We start from the raw sequence: 21,477 nt of genomic DNA, 5'->3' as shown, positions 1-21,477 counted from the left end.
CTTTGACTTTCAAACCAGCCTCCGAACCAACAATTTCTAGCAAATTACCAACCAAACGATTCAAAATAAGCCTTAAGAATCACCCACGATTGCAAAAGATTCAATTTAGGTCATTATTGAAAAAGTCAACACCCGGGCATGCTTGGTCCAAACCCGAAATTCGGACCAACACCCGATTACCCATTAACCCTCGAGCCCAGTTATGTAATTTGTTTTGGAATCCGACCTCAATTTGATGTCTAAATCCCTATTTTTCAAAAATCTCTAATTCTACCGAAAACGCCCAATTTCCACCATGAAACTCTATATTTTAGGTTGAAATCTTAGGAAAAGTAGTGAAAGATTGAAAGAAATGAGTTTAGAATCACTTACCAATGTTTTGGGGAGGAAAAGTTCTTTGGAAAATCGCCTCTAGGGTTCTTGAATTTTAAAATTTGAATAATGAACCAAAATCCCGTCTAAGTCATATTTGATCAGTTGCAGATGTCGCATTTGCGACCTGGGGTTCGCAAATGCGAGCCCCACAAATGCGAAGAATTCATCGCAATTGCGAGAATCATCACACCTCTGCTTTCTTCGCAAATGCGAAGAATAGTTTGCAATTGCGAACTCTGGCTTGATCGCAAATGCGACCCAGTGATCGCAAATGCGAAGAATCCCCCTCCAGCTCCCATCGCAAATGCGAAACATAGTTCGCAAATGCGAATTCTGGCCTCCCCAGCTACTCTTCGCAAATGCAATGAGTAGATCGCAAATGTGAAACCAACAGTGGTCGCAAATAGGATGATTGATCTCGCAATTGCGAGTTTTGAGGCCTGTAACAAAAACTAAAGCACACCAGCAATGTTCTAAGTCCAAATTCACTCTGTAGCCTATCCGAAACTCACCCGAGCTCTCGGGGCTCTAAACCAAACATGCACACAAGTCCTAAAACATCATACAAACTCACTCGCCCGATCAAATTACCAAAATAACGCCTAGAACTACAAATCGCACACCAAATCAAAGGAAATTTTCAAGAAAACTTTAAAACTTCTATTTTTACAACCGGACGTCCGAAGCAAAATTTCATATTTTTCACATTATTTAACATAAAAGCTTTCTGGAAACACGCCCAGACTGTGCACACAATCGAGGGGGGTAAAAATAAGATTTTTAAGGCTTCGGATCATAGAATTAGGTTCTAAAATATAAGATGACCTATCGGGTCATCACTTAAAGTTGGTGGTCTTACAATAAAATTATTGTTGGTACACCACTTGCTATTATTGCTAACAGTGTCATGCCTCTTGATATGATATTTGCAAGTAATGCATGATATAGAAATATTATTTCGATCCCGCCAGAGTCGACTCTTTATAATACAGTCTTGAAAGCTTGTTCTTTTTTAGGATTTAGCTTTGATTGTGCTTCTTTAGACACACGTATAATATTTTGATTCTTAATAATATACTATCATTTTTACTCTGTGTTCTAATGCTCTTTTTTGGAATAAATTTATGTACCCTAAGATTTTTTTAACTTAAATAAGAATTTTACTCATATGGTGAATTTAAAAAATAATTGAATTGGATTCTCTTGCTAAGTAATTAATTAAAAGATTTAATTATTAGTTTTAACATAAAAAATAATATATTCTATGCTGATTCAGATCTTAATATTAGTTTATCTCTTATTTTGGATATTTAATCTTAATTATAATTTTATCCACCATAGATTTTATTTTCAAAGAGTAAAATATTGATATGACATTTCACTTTTAGATCTTTATGTCTGTAGAATCATTAGTGGTATTGACTCTTACAGAACGAGGCTCACCTACTGATTGAGCTCGACCCTATCTTCACGAACCTTAGCCAAATCCGCTTGAAGATCCTTTATAGCCTCCTCCTTTTTGCTACAAAGAAGCCAAAGGTCATCTCTTTCACCTAGGACCTTCCGGAGTTCGGCCTCACACTGGCTAAGATCAACTCGAAACCTATCGATGGCCTGCATAGTTAGAAACTGTCATCAACACCAATAAAACAAAGAAGGATCACCGATATCGGAACTGTCAAGTATGGAAAAGAACAAAGAAGCCAAGTATGGAAGAATCATTACCCGAGTAATAAAACGCTGAGCTTCCTCTAACAAAAGAGAAGCATCACCGATATCGGAACTGTCATCAACACTAGTAAAACAATCCTTAAAAGGATCCGCTGCACCTGAGCCAGCACCAATATCGGGAGTCTTCAGCTCTCGAGCCTCCTTCAACGCCTCCTCAGAAAAAGACGGAAGAGAAGGTGAATGACCCATTGCCATTGCCCCGAGCAAATCACTCGGAGTACTCCGATCGAGACTTAGGTCTTCGGAACCAACCCCGATGGGCACGGCCGCCATCGGCTCAGCAGCTCTAGCAACCTCGACTGCCTCCGTAGGTCGGACTACCAAAGCCGAGGAGCTATCTTCTTCTTCTTCTTCCTCCCTCAGTCATTGGACCGAGTCGATCGAAAGGGCAATGATTTTTCTCCTCACCTTTTGAGTTTTGGGCTTAGGGTCCTCCGGCCGAGAGGAAGCCCTTTGTTTCTTTTCTTTTCCCTGTTCCAGGACCGGGGACTTGTTTCCTTCATCACTGCTCGAAGGCCTCAAAACGGCATCCCTAGTTACACCTATATACAAAGGAAAAATCGATAACGAAATGAACGCAGAATATACCTCGAGGGAAACAGGAACCAAACCTCACCATGATTCTTGGCCTCCCATCTACCTTTAGCCAAATCACGCCAAGCGCGCTCGGCATAGGATGAAGTCGAGGCTAACTTTCGAATCCAATCCTCGAGATCAGGCACAGCTTGTGGCATCCAAGGTGCAGCTGGGCATCAGAAAATAATATTAACAAAAACGGAAAAAGACACGAAAAGCAAACATGAATCACTTACGGTCGAAATTCCATTTTTCAAGAAACGGCATCTTTTCCTCCGGGATAAGCTCACGAGTCCTCACTCGAATATATCGACCCATTCAACCTCGATCCTTATCTTCATCGATGCTCGACATCAAAGCCTTCGATGCTCGACGATGTAGCCTAATTAGTCCACGATAAATCTGAGGCCGATACAGTCGTATAAGGTGGTTCAGAGAAAAATCCAACCCTCCGGCTTTGATAGAGAAGAAACGCAATAAGATGACTATACGCCATAAGGAAGGATGAATTTGGCCGAGGGTGACCTAATATCTCCTGCAGAAATCAAAAATCATGGGATCGACAGCTCCTAACGTAAAGGGATAGGTATAAACACTTAAAAGTCCCTCCACGTAGGTAGTGACGCTCTCATCGGAGGATGGGATTTGTAACACAACCTCAGAACCCCAGCCGCAGTCTTTTCTGACGGCCTCGAGGTGAACCTCCGCTATAGAGCACGTATACATCGATACGTGCTCACACCGACCCAGAACGGACGAAGGGTTCTCGACCCTAAAATCAGTTTTTAAAATACACGGGCCGGGAATATAATCTTGAACAGACGGCTCCGTCGATGCCTTATCGTCACACGGCCGTGAGGAGGAAGCTTTCTCCTTGTGAGGTACGATTTTTGAAGTTTTCGCCATCAATATAAGAAGAAAAAGTCGCAAAGGAAGGTGAAAGAGGGGACAACACCAAAACTCTGGTATAAGCGGCACTAAAGCAATGAAATAGAGGAAATAAGTTTCTAGCGGTGGCTGACCACCGACTGACACACATTAAATGCCTCGATTTTTCGGGTAAACAGAGTTCTAGACTTAATTCGGCATATACTTAAAGTTTTAGGTACAATTTCACAGAGGCTAACAGTAACCATGTTACTCTGGGAAATTGTTTGTCCTTTTCTGAGGTGTGAGGGAAATTATTTTTTCTGAGTGATCCTTGCAAAAAACAAAGATGGAACATGGGCTATGAAAAAACCAAATACCCAGAACTCACGCCCTTTACCACAACCTTATATGCATTTATCAAATATATATATATAATTGAAGGCCATAAGAGAGGTGATGTGGCACTTTATTAGGCTAGAATTCGTATTTATCTTTTACCTCCATTTTTTTTGGCTTTTCCCCCTTTATTTTTTATTTTAATTTAATTTTAATGTGATATTTTAAAAGTCCAAAAGTCACCTCATTAATTCTCTATATAATTGCACCTGTTCAGACTACTAAAATCCTTAAAGTCACTATTAGATAAAACAACGTTACTCTATAAGAATTAAAGTAATAATTATTACTTCAAACGTTTCATGTAACGAAAGTACCGATTCATGAAGTGATTATCTAACCCACTGTTTCGTTAACTGATGGTTCTATGCCTATTCTTCACTGATCTCATTTACGACAACAAAACAAAGAGATTTATGGCTTTGGGATTCTATCCTGAATGAGAAAGCAAGAGTTTCAAATGCTAAATATATGAATGTATTTTCCTCATCTTTTGTTTCTTTTTCCTTTTTACCCATGTGTTGTTCGATTACATCAAAAATATTTCTTTACAAACTCAAGTTTTATTTTGTGAATTACACTCCTAATACTTCCTTACTAATGCAGGAAATCACCACAAATTATGATGAGTAAAATAAATTGCTTAATTATCAGCCTTATCAAGTCAATAACATTAACCTCTTTGTTGCCGCAGATCGCAAAGTTAAGACCAAAACCATGAGATAATGAAAGCCAGGATCCACACTCACAAGAGATGAAGGATTGGATATAGAATAGCCATCAAATAGTGAGAATAAAGAGCTGATACCTCAAAATAGTAGGTTGAAAATTCATTATCAAAACGATTTTTGTCAAATTACCTGAAAAATTAATTCACCGGTTCTTTCTGATTCGTCATCATCGGTTGTGCAGGCAAGTTTAAGACAAAAATTACAATTTTTGAAGTAGTGCGAGTGTGCGACCAAAGTCTGAAAAGAGATACATTCAATTTGCATTTGTTATATGCTTCGCCTCATACAACCAGTATTTCTAACTGCTGGAGCAAAGCCTTTAATATTAAACTCCACGAGATATGTAATTTTAGCTATATGTCCTAATTTTCCACAGTTATAACAAGTACATTCTGTTAGTTTCTTTTTTGGTCTAAATGGTCTTTTAGCCTGATAATTTTTTACATAATATCTTTTTCTTGGTTTTTTATTTTTATATTTTGACTTATATTTATTATATTTCTTTGTTTTCCATTTTTTATTATATTTATCTGTATCTGTACATCCGAATTGTGGTGCTGTTTTATTTTTACAACATCTTAAGTTTTTTATTAATGTTTTTTCTATTTTTGTTTCTTCTTTATATTTTTCACATATTTGTACAAACCATTATTGTAGAAATTTTATTCTAGCTCCTAAAGTATCTGTTAATCCTGCTTCATTCCAATCTTTTATTATTTTAGAATTAAAAGGTTCTGGTAATTTTGTAAAATATAATTTTCTTATTTCTTTACTTTCTTCTGTATTATATGTCCCTTTATAATAATATTCTCTAAATGCACAAGTATATTCGTCTATATAGCACATATTACATATTGCTAATTTTGTTATCAGATTTCTATTTGTTTGTTTTTCCTTATTTTGTTCTTCAATTTCTGTAGTCATACTACTAAATTCGTTTCTTATGGCTATTTCATATTTGTATAATATTTTTATATTTGTTGTTGCTATTTCACCATTAAATTTTTTATTACTTCTTAAGGTATCTATACTTTCTCTAGTTAAATTGTGTAACCATAATTTTGCTGTTCCTATGAGTGTTCTTTCTATATATCCTGGTGTTTCTACCATTCCTATTTTATTATCTACCAATTATTTAGATACATATCCTATCCATAGTTGGATTGTTTTATTTATATCTGCTACGCAATCTAAATCTAAAAAGTTATATTGTTCTGATATTGGTTTTGGTGTCCATTTTTTATTTAATCTACTATCTCATAGTGTATTATATCTATCATGTTGTTCATAGTTAGCTGTATAATAATTTGGGTATAATCCTTTTGGATTTTTTTACGCCTGATGTACTGGGTTTTTCTTCCATATTTACATCTCCTGTATTTACTTCTATATTTTTTGTTTTTTTTATACTTTCTAAAAGTTCTGTATATGTTTCACTTATTTCGCTTGATTCTGACTTTTGGTCATCTATATTGTTATCTATTTCTTCAATTCTGGGAGTTGTTTCTTCTATTTGTAATATTTGTTTAAATTTATTTATTTCATCTGTTAATTCTATTTCTTTGTTTTTCTCTCTTTGTTTATTTTCATATAGTGCTTTTAACATGTTTAATTCTTTTTCTAGTGCTATAATTTTTGTGTTTTTTATTTCTTCTAATTGTTGTATTTCTTTGTTTGCTTGGTTCTTAATAATTTCAATTTCTTTTTTCTTATCGATTTCTTCATTTTCTTTACTTATTCTAGTCATAGCTGTCAAGCTATCTTCTAATCTTGCTGTTTCTTTTTCTATCATTAGGTATAATTGGTCTCCTATTTTTTTATATCTTCTGCCTAAATTTGAAAAAATTATTTTTATTTTCAATCCATCTTGGTTTTCATAAGTTTTTTCGTCTACAGCAAATTCTTCTTTGTTCATTTTTAATCTATAGCTCTGATACCATTTTTACGGTCCCTTCTATTTCTATTTGATTTTATTTTTATTTAGTCAAATGTAAAGGCTTTTTCATAAAATTCTCTTTGTAGTGGGATTAGTCTAATTATTTCTGATATACATTCTAATGTATATTCTATATATTCTATATCTTGGGTTCTTTGGTATTCTTCTATATTATTTTTTACTAGATTTATCAGTAAATTTATATTATCGGTAGTTTGTTGCCAATATTGTAGATATGTATGATTCATTATGTGTTATCAAAATATAGATCTAATTCATATAAGTCTGTTTCTAGTATAATTAATTCTGTCCAATTTTGATTCATTAGTTCTGTTATTTCAGCTTTAAGTAATTTCTCATAGATTATTCTTCTTACATCATTATCGATATTTCTTAGTATATACAGTATAAGTATTTTATAATTAAGATCATCATCTATTAAATAAGTGTTCATTTTATCATATGATTTGCTAAACATATTCCTTTTAATCTCTATGTCTATTATCCTTATTCATCATATTATAATAAGTTATTTTAATCATCTTTTCTGGTCACTACCATGATTTTTTGCTTCAATCAGTTACCCTAACAGCGCTTCAACTTTGTTTACTCCCCTAAACGGCTTTCTCTGCCTACCGGTTTCAACCTTAGGATGCATAGTCTGGGCTTACCTACTCTTAGCATATTTTCATGGCAAACTTACTCAAGATGATTTCTATAACAGTACTATTATATGATGGATAATTATAATTTACATGTAAGAGATTATCAGGAATATATCAATTTAGCTACTCATGATTATAGTGTGACATACCTGTTTTTGTAAGTTCTTGATATCTTCTTGTTGATCCATAGCTTTCATATCTTCTTGTTTATCCATAGCTTTCCTGTATTTTATCTTTGAATATATTAGAGAGAAGAGAGGAGAGAAGAGAGAGATTTGGATGCCAAGTTGCAGCCTGTTTTTTATTGATAATTGAAAGGCTTATTTAAAGATTACAAAAGTGACTCTTACTGTTCATGAACGACCTTTACTGTTCATGAGACTGACTCTTACTATTCATGAACGACCTTTACTGTTCATGAGACTGACTCTTACTATTCATGAACGACCTTTACTGTTCATGAGACTGACTCTTACTTTTGTAAAGTAAAGAACTATTTACTTTACGACTTTTACAAAAAATAAAATAACATTAAAGAAAAGAAAAGAATCTAATAAATCTTTTACTTTATCTTGTCTGCCATAGCTTTTGTCGTCTTTTGTCGTCTTCTTCTTCAGTAATCTTCTTCTTGATTATTCCAGTTGTACGTCTGGAATAATGTTATCTTCTCCTTTGCATTTTGAGCATATATGGTCTGGATATTTGTGACTGATTAGTTTGCAATATCTTGTTAATAATTCTGGAGAAATGAAATTCGTTCTTATAGCTCTTGTGGTTGTAGGTTGTTCTGGCTTCAAAAGACTTAAGACCCATTGTCTTAATTCTTCCATATCTGCTTCTCGTATCTCTCTGCAATTTGAATATATCATTATTTGTTCTCTTGAATAATAACTCCAAATTGCATTCTGGTTTAGGTAGTTGTTTGCCAGTTCATTTAGTATAGTAGATATTCCAATAATCCTTTTATTTGCATAAAAGTCTGGAATATTTATTTTTTCTATCTCTTCTTGTTCTTCTATTCTTTCTGGTATGAGCATTTCTCTTGTAAGTCCGATCTTGATAACTTGTATGATAGGTTTTATTTCTTCATATAATATCTCTGCTGTAGCTGAATAAAATCGTATATAGAATAACGTTCCTTTAATTATTCTTCTGTATTGCATAAATGCTCTGTGTAATTCCGGTATTGTAGCTATCTCCTGTCCTGTTTGTGTGTATACAGTATCTAGTAATCCATAATTGTAGCAAGTAGCTACTAGTTTTGCATTTATATTTGGTAGGACTATTAGTTTATTGTATCCTGTTAAATAATGGGTAATATAATCTTCATTTTGGTTTTGGGTAGTTTGGGATCTTGGGTTTTTGTTTAGGAAGTTTTGTATTTTGTATATGTTGTCTATGTATGTACGGGTTATATGGTTGTATGTCTTTTTGGTTTGGTTCAGACTTTCTTTGTAGGTGTTTGTTTGTGGTGGTAGGAATATTTCGTTCTGGGTATTTTGGATATTTTTCTGTGTGAATGGTTTTGAAAATAGATTGTTCATATTTATATTTGTGTATTTGGGTTTAATTTCTTCCTTCTTCTTTGCAGATGTACTGCTAGCTGTGCTGCTTCCTGCAACTGCATTTAACAAACTGTTATGAGTTTTTAGGTGTTTCTCAACGTCACCTTCTAGCTCTGGAGTTTTAGAGACTTCCGATCGTCTTATCTCCGCATTTTTTGAGTCATGCTGCTGACTATTAGCTGTTTTCTTTATCATCTGTATCTCTTCATCCATATTTTCCACTTTCTTACAAAGTGTAGTCATGGCTAAGAATAGATTTTCCATTGTATTATCTGGTTCAGTTTGGGTAGCTTTGTCTTGACAAGTAATCTGCAACAACATTCTTGTTAGTAGTAATTATTTCAATTGTAAATGTAAAGTTTAATATATTTAATACCAGTCTTCGTATTTCTTTTGTTGTAACTGAATCTTGTACTTTTCTGGTTATCCACCATTTTACTTGGGTATTATCTGTTCTTACAATAAATCTGTTGTAAACTATATATGGTTCAAATGCTAATAAACATTTATATAATGCAAATAATTCTTTTCTATTTATTTCCCATCTTTCTTGTGGTTCAGTATAAGATCCTGAATAATATCTGCAATGATGTTCTATTTTTTCTTTATCATATTTATATTTAAGAACTCCTCCATAACTATGATTACTCGAATCTGTTTCTACAATATAAGTAAATTTCTTATTTTCATCTGGGAAGTATAATTTTGGTAATTTCTTGCACAATATTTTAATCTTCCTTATTTGTTCCTTATCTTTTTCATCGAACCCATATTCTACATCCTTTTTTAGTTTTTTCTGTAGAGGTTTTAGGTTTTCTGCTAATTTAGATATATATTCTCTTACTTGGTTTACTAATCCTAAAAATAATTGTAATTTCTTTTTTGTATCTATGTTTTCATCAAGATTGATTATTTTTTGTACTATGTGTGTTTGCATTTTTATTCCATTTTTATATATTTGTATTCCTAAAAATTCTATCTGATTCTTCATAATTTCTGCTTTGGTTTTGCTTAAGCTTATACCAGAGTTTTCTATAATATGTATGAATTTTTTTAATAATTTTATATGTTCATCTTGTGTTCTTGAATATAGTAATATATCATCTATATATACTATACAATTCTCTAGTTGGTTAAAATAATTATCCATAAAATGTTGGTATCTTCCTGGTGCATTTTTATATCCAAATGGTAAAACATTCCATTCATAAAATCCTTGTGGTACTGTAAATGCTGTTAGTTTTTTAGATTCATCTTCTAGTTTTAGATGGTAAAATCCTGATTTACAGTCAAATTTACTAAAGTAATTATATCCTTGGATTTGTCTTATTTTTAATATCTTATTAGGTATTGGGTAATTATATGTTTTAGTTTTTGCATTTAAATTTTGGTAATCTATAACCATTCTACTTTTTCCTCTTTTTTGTTCACTATGTTTATTTACTATAAATGCTGGACTTGTATGTTTACTATTACTTTCTTGTATATAATTGTTATCTAATAGTTCTTTTATATGCATTTTAAATTCTGCTAAATCATCAAAGTTATATTTTAAGGGTTTTTGTATTATTATACTATTTTCTTCTATTAATTCTATTTTTATTTTTGTCTTATGTTTATTCCATCCTTTTAGAGGGTTATCATTATATAATTTTTCTAATTCATTCTGGATTATTTTTACTTTGTCTATTGTGAATATAATAATTTCTAATTGAGTAGTTGTATTTTTACTTATATTTTCTAATTTTTGTGTGATTTTTTCATTTCCTCGTATCCATTCTGTAGTTTTTCGTTGTTTATTATTTACTCGTTTTGCTCCTACTTTATTTTTACATGGTGTGGTAAACCACCAGTGTGTTCTTGTTATTATGTGTGGGTATAATTTGTCTAAAAATGGCATTCCTAGTAACATATCTTTCGTAGTGAATTCAAAGTTATATATTTCTTCTATAGTTAATATTTTATCCCATATTTGTATTTTTACATTTTTGGCTTTGTAGTTAATCATACTACCTTCATTATTAAATCCTGTTACTACCATAGGTGTTTTTAATTTTTCCCATTTATCTGTTGGTAAATAATTATATTTACATATATTAGCTTCTGCTCCTGTATCTATCATTGGTGTATAGTATCTATTATAATATCCTTCTACTATGACTTTTGCGAGTATATATATTTTCATTCTTCTGTTCTTTTTATTATTATTTTCTTATCTTTATATGTTATTGTTAATTGCTTATCTCCTAGGCTGTATGGTTTTACTTTTTCTAACCATTTTATTCCTAGTGTAATATTTTCATTTTTATTTTCTTGATATATTTTAAATTGTATTATTAAAGGTATTCCTCCAATAATTATTTCTTTTTCTGTTATTTCTTCATTTATTATTAATTCTTTAGGTAATTCAGGGCATAATTGTTCAGTAGTTATTATTTCAGCTTCTGTTACTAATTCTCTTGTAATATAGTTTTCTTCTTGTCCTGTATTTATTAATATTTGATATTTTCTTTGTTCCATGATTCCAGTTATATAGTAGTGGTATGTATTTATTTTTTCTTTTGTGTTTTTTATTAAATTTTTTGGGATTATATATTCTCTTCTTGATGTACTTATTCTTGATGATGTTGGTGTTTCATAAGTTAATTGGTTTGGTATACTTGATGTACTTAATCTTTCTTTTACTATTTCTAAATCTTCTTCCATGTCAATTTCTTTATAACTATATTCATTATTGTCAATAACTGTAACTATTCTTTCAAACGGGTTTTCTATTTTGATTTTATTAATTTTATTTTTTGCTGCTATTTTATGTTTTGTTGTTAAGACGTATAGATTTTTACATCTAGCTGTAAATATTTTACTTCCAGGTGTTAATTCTATTCTTGACATTTTCCAGTATAGTACTAATGATTTATCTATATTCTTATCGTTTATTGCTATTGAATAGTTGACACTTATTATGAATTTGAATTTTTGATATATGAGATTTCCTTTTATTGCACTTATTATGCTTTTTTCTATAGGTTGAATTATTCTATCATCTGCTAAATATATTTCTATAGGGGTATCTATTCCTTCCCTGAAACATGCTTTTATTAGTATTTCAGTTCCTCCTAGGTGTACATATTTAATTGGGTTTTTTGCCTTTATATCTTGTATTTCTTTATTTATTATTCTTTTGTTTATTATTGGTATTTTGGCTTTTCCTTTTGTATATTTACAGTCAATTATATGTTCTTTTTGGCTAACTACGTAGTATTCTTCTTTTTGTCTTTTGAACCAATTTTTTATTGTAGGTACTTCAAATATTTTTTCGACACTGAGGTCTAATTCTTTTCCTTTTATTTGTTCAAATATATTATTATCAAATATAATTTTTTGTTCTGAGGATTCTTCATCTTTATATTCTTCTCGTGTTATTACTTCTATTTCTTTTTCAGTCATTAGGTTTCATCATCTTCTTTAGTTATTTCATCTTCTATATCTGATATTTCATATACACTATCTTCACTATCTAGTTCATAATCTATATATTCCATCTGCATATATTCTTCATCATTAATTATGATTTCAGTTATTTATTTTTTCTTTAAGTTCCTAGGTGCTTTACAGTCTTTAGCTATATGTCTTAATTTTCCACAGTTATAACAAGTACATTCTGTTAGTTTCTTTTTTGGTCTAAATGGTCTTTTAGCCTGATAATTTTTTACATAATATCTTTTTCTTGGTTTTTTATTTTTATATTTTGACTTATATTTATTATATTTCTTTGTTTTCCATTTTTTATTATTATAATATCAAGAAGATATCAAGAACTTACAAAAACAGGTATGTCACACTATAATCATGAGTAGCTAAATTGATATATTCCTGATAATCTCTTACATGTAAATTATAATTATCCATCATATAATAGTACTGTTATAGAAATCATCTTGAGTAAGTTTGCCATGAAAATATGCTAAGAGTAGGTAAGCCCAGACTATGCATCCTAAGGTTGAAACCGGTAGGCAGAGAGGCCGTTTAGGGGAGTAAACAAAAGTTGAAGCGTTGTTAGGGTAACTGATTGAAGCAAAAAATTATGGTAGTGACCAGAAAAGATGATTAAAATAACTTATTATAATATGATGAATAAGGATAATAGACATAGAGATTAAAAGAAATATGTTTAGCAAATCATATGATAAAATGAACACTTATTTAATAGATGATGATCTTAATTATAAAATACTTATACTGTATATACTAAGAAATATCGATAATGATGTAAGAAGAATAATCTATGAGAAATTACTTAAAGCTGAAATAACAGAACTAATGAATCAAAATTGGACAGAATTAATTATACCAGAAACAGACTTATATGAATTAGATCTATATTTTGATAACACATAATGAATCATACATATCTACAATATTGGCAACAAACTACCGATAATATAAATTTACTGATAAATCTAGTAAAAAATAATATAGAAGAATACCAAAGAACCCAAGATATAGAATATATAGAATATACATTAGAATGTATATCAGAAATAATTAGACTAATCCCACTACAAAGAGAATTTTATGAAAAAGCCTTTACATTTGACTAAATAAAAAATGAAATCAAATAGAAATAGAAGGGACCGTAACCAACTAGAGAATTGTATAGTATATATAGATGATATATTACTATATTCAAGAACACAAGATGAACATATAAAATTATTAGAAAAATTCATGCATATTATAGAAAACTCTGGTATAAGCTTAAGCAAAACCAAAGCAGAAATTATGAAGAATCAGATAGAATTTTTAGGAATACAAATAGATAAAAATGGAATAAAAATGCAAACACACATAGTACAAAAAATAATCAATCTTGATGAAAACATAGATACAAAAAAGAAATTACAATCATTTTTAGGATTAGTAAACCAAGTAAGAGAATATATACCTAAATTAGCAGAAAACCTAAAACCTTTACCGAAAAAACTAAAAAAGGATGTAGAATATGGGTTCGATGAAAAAGATAAGGAACAAATAAGGAAGATCAAAATATTGTGTAAGAAACTACCAAAATTATACTTCCCAGATGAAAATAAGAAATTTATTTATATTGTAGAAACAGATTCGAGTAATCATAGTTATGGAGGAGTTCTTAAATATAAATATGATAAAGAAAAAATAGAACATCATTGCAGATATTATTCAGGATCTTATACCGAACCACAAGAAAGATGGGAAATAAATAGAAAAGAATTATTTGCATTATATAAATGTTTATTAGCATTTGAACCATATATAGTTTACAACAGATTTATTGTAAGAACAGATAATACCCAAGTAAAATGGTGGATAACCAGAAAAGTACAAGATTCAGTTACAACAAAAGAAATACGAAGACCGGTTTCAACCTTAGGATGCATAGTCTGGGCTTACCTACTCTTAGCATATTTTCATGGCAAACTTACTCAAGATGATTTCTATAACAGTACTATTATATGATGGATAATTATAATTTACATGTAAGAGATTATCAGGAATATATCAATTTAGCTACTCATGATTATAGTGTGACATACCTGTTTTTGTAAGTTCTTGATATCTTCTTGTTGATCCATAGCTTTCATATCTTCTTGTTGATCCATAGCTTTCCTGTATTTTATCTTTGAATATATTAGAGAGAAGAGAGGAGAGAAGAGAGAGATTTGGATGCCAAGTTGCAGCCTGTTTTTTATTGATAATTGAAAGGCTTATTTAAAGATTACAAAAGTGACTCTTACTGTTCATGAACGACCTTTACTGTTCATGAGATTGACTCTTACTATTTATGAACGACCTTTACTGTTCATGAGACTGACTCTTACTATTCATGAACGACCTTTACTGTTTATGAGACTGACTCTTACTTTTGTAAAGTAAAGAACTATTTACTTTACGACTCTTTTACAAAAAATAAAATAACATTAAAAGAAAAGAAAAGAAAAGAAAAGAATCTAATAATTCTTTTACTTTATCTTGTCTGCCATAGCTTTTGTCGTCTTTTGTCATCTTCTTCTTCAGTAATCTTCTTCTTGATTATTCCAGTTGTACGTCTGGAACAATGTTATCTTCTCCTTTGCATTTTGAGCATATATGGTCTGGATATTTGTGACTGATTAGTTTGCAATATCTTGTTAATAATTCTGGAGAAATGAAATTCGTTCTTATAGCTCTTGTGGTTGTAGGTTGTTCTGGCTTCAAAAGACTTAAGACCCATTGTCTTAATTCTTCCATATCTGCTTCTTGTATCTCTCTGCAATTTGAATATATCATTGTTTGTTCTCTTGAATAATAACTCCAAATTGCATTCTGGTTTAGGTAGTTGTTTGCCAGTTCATTTAGTATAGTAGATATTCCAATAATCCTTTTATTTGCATAAAAGTCTGGAATATTTATTTTTTTCTATCTCTTCTTGTTCTTCTATTCTTTCTGGTATGAGCATTTCTCTTGTAAGTCCGATCTTGATAACTTGTATGATAGGTTTTATTTCTTCATATAATATCTCTGCTGTAGCTGAATAAAATCGTATATAGAATAACGTTCCTTTAGTTATTCTTCTGTATTGCATAAATGCTCTGTGTAATTCCGGTATTGTAGCTATCTCCTGTCCTGTTTGTGTGTATACAGTATCTAGTAATCCATAATTATAGCAAGTAGCTACTAGTTTTGCATTTGTATTTGGTAGGGCTATTAGTTTATTGTATCCTGTTAAATAATGGGTAATATAATCTTTATTTTGGTTTTGGGTAGTTTGGGATCTTGGGTTTTTGTTTAGGAAGTTTTGTATTTTGTATATGTTGTCTATGTATGTACGGGTTATATGGTTGTATGTCTTTTTGGTTTGGTTCAGACTTTCTTTGTAGGTGTTTGTTTGTGGTGGTAGGAATATTTCGTTCTGGGTATTTTGGATATTTTTCTGTGTGAATGGTTTTGAAAATAGATTGTTCATATTTATATTTGTGTATTTGGGTTTAATTTCTTCCTTCTTCTTTGCAGATGTACTGCTAGCTGTGCTACTTCCTGCAACTGTATTTAACAAACTGTTATGAGTTTTTAGGTGTTTCTCAACGTCACCTTCTAGCTCTGGAGTTTTAGAGACTTCCGATCGTCTTATCTCCACATTTTTTGAGTCATGCTGCTGACTATTAGCTGTTTTCTTTATCATCTGTATCTCTTCATCCATACTTTCCACTTTCTTACAAAGTGTAGTCATGGCTAAGAATAGATTTTCCATTGTATTATCTGGTTCAGTTTGGGTAGCTTTGTCTTGACAAGTAATCTGCAACAACATTCTTGTTAGTAGTAATTATTTTAATTGTAAATGTAAAGTTTAATATATTTAATACCAGTCTTCGTATTTCTTTTGTTGTAACTGAATCTTGTACTTTTCTGGTTATCCACCATTTTACTTGGGTATTATCTGTTCTTACAATAAATCTGTTGTAAACTATATATGGTTCAAATGCTAATAAACATTTATATAATGCAAATAATTCTTTTCTATTTATTTCCCATCTTTCTTGTGGTTCAGTATAAGATCCTGAATAATATCTGCAATGATGTTCTATTTTTTCTTTATTATATTTATATTTAAGAACTCCTCCATAACTATGATTACTCGAATCTGTTTCTACAATATAAATAAATTTCTTATTTTCATCTGGGAAGTATAATTTTGGTAGTTTCTTACACAATATTTTGATCTTCCTTATTTGTTCCTTATCTTTTTCATCGAACCCATATTCTACATCCTTTTTTAGTTTTTTCTGTAAAGGTTTTAAGTTTTCTGCTAATTTAGGTATATATTCTCTTACTTGGTTTACTAATCCTAAAAATGATTGTAATTTCTTTTTTGTATCTATGTTTTCATCAAGATTGATTATTTTTTGTGCTATGTGTGTTTGCATTTTTATTCCATTTTTATCTATTTGTATTCCTAAAAATTCTATCTGATTCTTCATAATTTCTGCTTTGATTTTGCTTAAGCTTATACCAGAGTTTTCTATAATATGTATGAATTTTTCTAATAATTTTATATGTTCATCTTGTGTTCTTGAATATAGTAATATATCATCTATATATACTATACAATTCTCTAGTTGGTTAAAATAATTATCCATAAAATATTGGTATCTTCCTGGTGCATTTTTATATCCAAATGGTAAAACATTCCATTCATAAAATCCTTGTGGTACTGTAAATGCTGTTAGATTTTTAGATTCATCTTCTAGTTTTAGATGGTAAAATCCTGATTTACAGTCAAATTTGCTAAAGTAATTATATCCTTGGATTTGTCTTATTTTTAATATCTTATTAGGTATTGGGTAATTATATGTTTTAGTTTTTACATTTAAATTTCGGTAATCTATAACCATTCTACTTTTTCCTCTTTTTTGTTCACTATGTTTATTTACTATAAATGCTGGACTTGTATGTTTACTATTACTTTCTTGTATATAATTGTTATCTAATAGTTCTTTTATATGCATTTTAAATTCTGCTAAATCATCAAAGTTATATTTTAAGGGTTTTTGTGTTATTATACTATTTTATTCTATTAATTCTATTTTTATTTTTGTCTTATGTTTATTCCATCCTTTTAGAGGGTTATCATTATATAATTTTTCTAATTCATTCTGGATTATTTTTACTTTGTCTATTGTGAATATAATAATTTCTAATTGAGTAGTTGTATTTTTACTTATATTTTCTAATTTTTGTGTGATTTTTTCATTTCCTCGTATCCATTCTGTAGTTTTTCGTTGTTTATTATTTACTCGTTTTGCTCCTACTTTATTTTTACATGGTGTGGTAAACCACCAGTGTGTTCTTGTTATTATGTGAGGGTATAATTTGTCTAAAAATGGCATTCCTAGTAACATATCTTTCGTAGTGAATTCAAAGTTATATATTTCTTCTATAGTTAATATTTTATCCCATATTTGTATTTTTACATTTTTGGCTTTGTAGTTAATCATACTACCTTCATTATTAAATCCTGTTACTACTATAGGTGTTTTTAATTTTTTCCATTTATCTGTTGGTAAATAATTATATTTACATATATTAGCTTCTGCTCCTGTATCTATCATTGGTGTATAGTATCTATTATAATATCCTTCTGCTATGACTTTTGCGAGTATATATATTTTCATTCTTCTGTTCTTTTTATTATTATTTTCTTATCTTTATATGTTATTGTTATTGTTATGTTATTATTTTTACTCTTAGCATATTTTCATGACAAACTTACTCAAGATGATTTCTATAACAGTACTATTATATGATGGATAATTATAATTTACATGTAAGAGATTATCAGGAATATATCAATTTAGCTACTCATGATTATAGTGTGACATACATGTTTTTGTAAGTTCTTGATATCTTCTTGTTGATCCATAGCTTTCATATCTTCTTGTTTATCCATAGCTTTCCTGTATTTTATCTTTGAATATATTAGAGAGAAGAGAGGAGAGAAGAGAGAGATTTGGATGCCAAGTTGCAGCCTGTTTTTTATTGATAATTGAAAGGCTTATTTAAAGATTACAAAAGTGACTCTTACTGTTCATGAACGACATTTACTGTTCATGAGACTGACTCTTACTATTCATGAACGACATTTACTGTTCATGAGACTGACTCTTACTATTCATGAATGACCTTTACTGTTCATGAGACTAGCTCTTACTTTTGTAAAGTAAAGAACTATTTACTTTACGACTCTTTTACAAAAAACAAAATAACATTAAAAGAAAAGAAAAGAAAAGAAAAGAATCTAATAATTCTTTTACTTTATCTTGTCTGCCATAGCTTTTGTCGTCTTTTGTCGTCTTCTTCTTCAGTAATCTTCTTCTTGATTATTCCAGTTGTACGTCTGGAACAATGTTATCTTCTCCTTTGCATTTTGAGCATATATGGTCTGGATATTTGTGACTGATTAGTTTGCAACATCTTGTTAATAATTCTGGAGAAATGAAATTCGTTCTTATAGCTCTTGTGGTTGTAGGTTGTTCTGGCTTCAAAAGACTTAAGACCCATTGTCTTAATTCTTCCATATCTGCTTCTCGTATCTCTCTGCAATTTGAATATATCATTGTTTGTTCTCTTGAATAATAACTCCAAATTGCATTCTGGTTTAGGTAGTTGTTTGCCAGTTCATTTAGTATAGTAGATATTCCAATAATCCTTTTGTTTGCATAAAAGTCTGGAATATTTATTTTTTCTATCTCTTCTTGTTCTTCTATTCTTTCTGGTATGAGCATTTTTCTTGTAAGTCCGATCTTGATAACTTGTATGATAGGTTTTATTTCTTCATATAATATCTCTGCTGTAGCTGAATAAAATCGTATATAGAATAACGTTCCTTTAGTTATTCTTCTGTATTGCATAAATGCTCTGTGTAATTCCGGTATTGTAGCTATCTCCTGTCCTGTTTGTGTGTATACAGTATCTAGTAATCCATAATTGTAGCAAGTAGCTACTAGTTTTGCATTTGTATTTGGTAGGGCTATTAGTTTATTGTATCCTGTTAAATAATGGGTAATATAATCTTCATTTTGGTTTTGGGTAGTTTGGGATCTTGGGTTTTTGTTTAGGAAGTTTTGTATTTTGTATATGTTGTCTATGTATGTACGGGTTATATGGTTGTATGTCTTTTTGGTTTGGTTCAGACTTTCTTTGTAGGTGTTTGTTTGTGGTAGTAGGAATATTTTATTCTGGGTATTTTGGATATTTTTCTGTGTGAATGGTTTTGAAAATAGATTGTTCATATTTATATTTGTGTATTTGGGTTTAATTTCTTCCTTCTTCTTTGCAGATGTACTGCTAGCTGTGCTGCTTCCTGCAACTGTATTTAACAAACTGTTATGAGTTTTTAGGTGTTTCTCAACGTCACCTTCTAGCTCTGGAGTTTTAGAGACTTCCGATCGTCTTATCTCCGCATTTTTTGAGTCATGCTGCTGACTATTAGCTGTTTTCTTTATCATCTATATCTCTTCATCCATACTTTTCACTTTCTTACAAAGTGTAGTCATGGCTAAGAATAGATTTTTCATTGTATTATCTGGTTCAGTTTGGGTAGCTTTGTCTTGACAAGTAATCTGCAACAACATTCTTGTTAGTAGTAATTATTTTAATTGTAAATGTAAAGTTTAATATATTTAATACCAGTCTTCGTATTTCTTTTGTTGTAACTGAATCTTGTACTTTTCTGGTTATCCACCATTTTACTTGGGTATTATCTGTTCTTACAATAAATCTGTTATAAACTATATATGGTTCAAATGCTAATAAACATTTATATAATGCAAATAATTCTTTTCTATTTATTTCCCATCTTTCTTGTGGTTCAGTATAAGATCCTGAATAATATCTGCAATGATGTTCTATTTTTTCTTTATCATATTTATATTTAAGAACTCCTCCATAACTATGATTACTCGAATCTGTTTCTACAATATAAATAAATTTCTTATTTTCATCTGGGAAGTATAATTTTGGTAGTTTCTTACACAATATTTTTAATCTTCCTTATTTGTTCCTTATCTTTTTCATCGAACCCATATTCTACATCCTTTTTTAGTTTTTTCTGTAAAGGTTTTAGGTTTTCTGCTAATTTAGGTATATATTCTCTTACTTGGTTTACTAATCCTAAAAATGATTGTAATTTCTTTTTTGTATCTATGTTTTCATCAAGATTGATTATTTTTTGTACTATGTGTGTTTGCATTTTTATTCCATTTTTATCTATTTGTATTTCTAAAAATTCTATCTGATTCTTCATAATTTCTGCTTTGGTTTTGCTTAAGCTTATACCAGAGTTTTCTATAATATGTATGAATTTTTCTAATAATTTTATATGTTCATCTTGTGTTCTTGAATATAGTAATATATCATCTATATATACTATACAATTCTCTAGTTGGTTAAAATAATTATCCATAAAATGTTGGTATCTTCCTGATGCATTTTTATATCCAAATGGTAAAACATTCCATTCATAAAATCCTTGTGGTACTGTAAATGCTGTTAGTTTTTTAGATTCATCTTCTAGTTTTAGATGGTAAAATCCTGATTTACAGTCAAATTTGCTAAAGTAATTATATCCTTTGATTTGTCTTATTTTTATTATCTTATTAGGTATTGGGTAATTATATGTTTTAGTTTTTGCATTTAAATTTCGGTAATCTATAACCATTCTACTTTTTCCTCTTTTTTGTTCACTATGTTTATTTACTATAAATGCTGGACTTGTATGTTTACTATTACTTTCTTGTATATAATTGTTATCTAATAGTTCTTTTATATGCATTTTAAATTCTGCTAAATCATCAAAGTTATATTTTAAGGGTATAGTATCTATTATAATATCCTTCTACTATGACTTTTGCGAGTATATATATTTTCATTCTTCTGTTCTTTTTATTATTATTTTCTTATCAAAATATGCTAAGAGTAGGTAAGCCCAGACTATGCATCCTAAGGTTGAAACCGGTAGGCAGGAAAGCCGTTTAGGGGAGTAAACAAAGTTGAAGCGCTGTTAGGGTAACTGATTGAAGCAAAAAATCATGGTAGTGACCAGAAAAGATGATTAAAAT

The 21,477-nt window shown here is 30.1% G+C and overlaps 1 protein-coding gene and 1 long non-coding RNA gene across 2 annotated transcripts; one reads left to right on the top strand and one right to left on the bottom strand.

Moving 5' to 3' along the window:
• The first annotated feature begins 4,284 nt into the window (after positions 1-4,284).
• On the top strand, positions 4,285-4,816 carry LOC117276951 (uncharacterized). Its single transcript, XR_004507216.2, has 2 exons — positions 4,285-4,425; positions 4,643-4,816. It is a non-coding gene; the product is annotated as an uncharacterized lncRNA (long non-coding RNA).
• A 3,077-nt stretch (positions 4,817-7,893) lies between these two features.
• On the bottom strand, positions 7,894-19,866 carry LOC138899911 (uncharacterized). The gene is made up of 6 exons (XM_070186612.1): positions 19,009-19,866; positions 15,881-16,157; positions 14,930-14,990; positions 14,419-14,563; positions 8,950-9,154; positions 7,894-7,988 (listed from the first exon to the last, which is right to left on the bottom strand). Exons 1-6 carry the CDS (start codon positions 19,864-19,866, stop codon positions 7,894-7,896), a joined length of 1,641 nt encoding a protein of 546 aa, XP_070042713.1.
• Positions 19,867-21,477: the final 1,611 nt, after the last annotated feature.

This window comes from Nicotiana tomentosiformis, chromosome 10, assembly GCF_000390325.3.
Source record: "Nicotiana tomentosiformis chromosome 10, ASM39032v3, whole genome shotgun sequence".
Lineage (NCBI taxonomy): Eukaryota > Viridiplantae > Streptophyta > Magnoliopsida > Solanales > Solanaceae > Nicotiana > Nicotiana tomentosiformis.
Note: the sequence above shows the minus strand (reverse complement) of the source record. Positions and strands in the feature narration are given on the sequence as shown.

Bases quoted from the DNA above. Each gene is read 5' to 3' on its own strand.
- LOC138899911 (XM_070186612.1), bottom strand. From the start codon at position 19,866: ATGATAAAGAAAACAGCTAATAGTCAGCAGCATGACTCAAAAAATGCG. The intron at 14,564-14,929 runs GTACAACTGGAA...AATAAAAAACAG, and splicing joins AAGATAACATTGTTCCAGAC to GCTGCAACTTGGCATCCAAA. The intron at 9,155-14,418 runs GTATGTCACACT...ATGTTGTTGCAG, and splicing joins TCAAGAACTTACAAAAACAG to ATTACTTGTCAAGACAAAGC.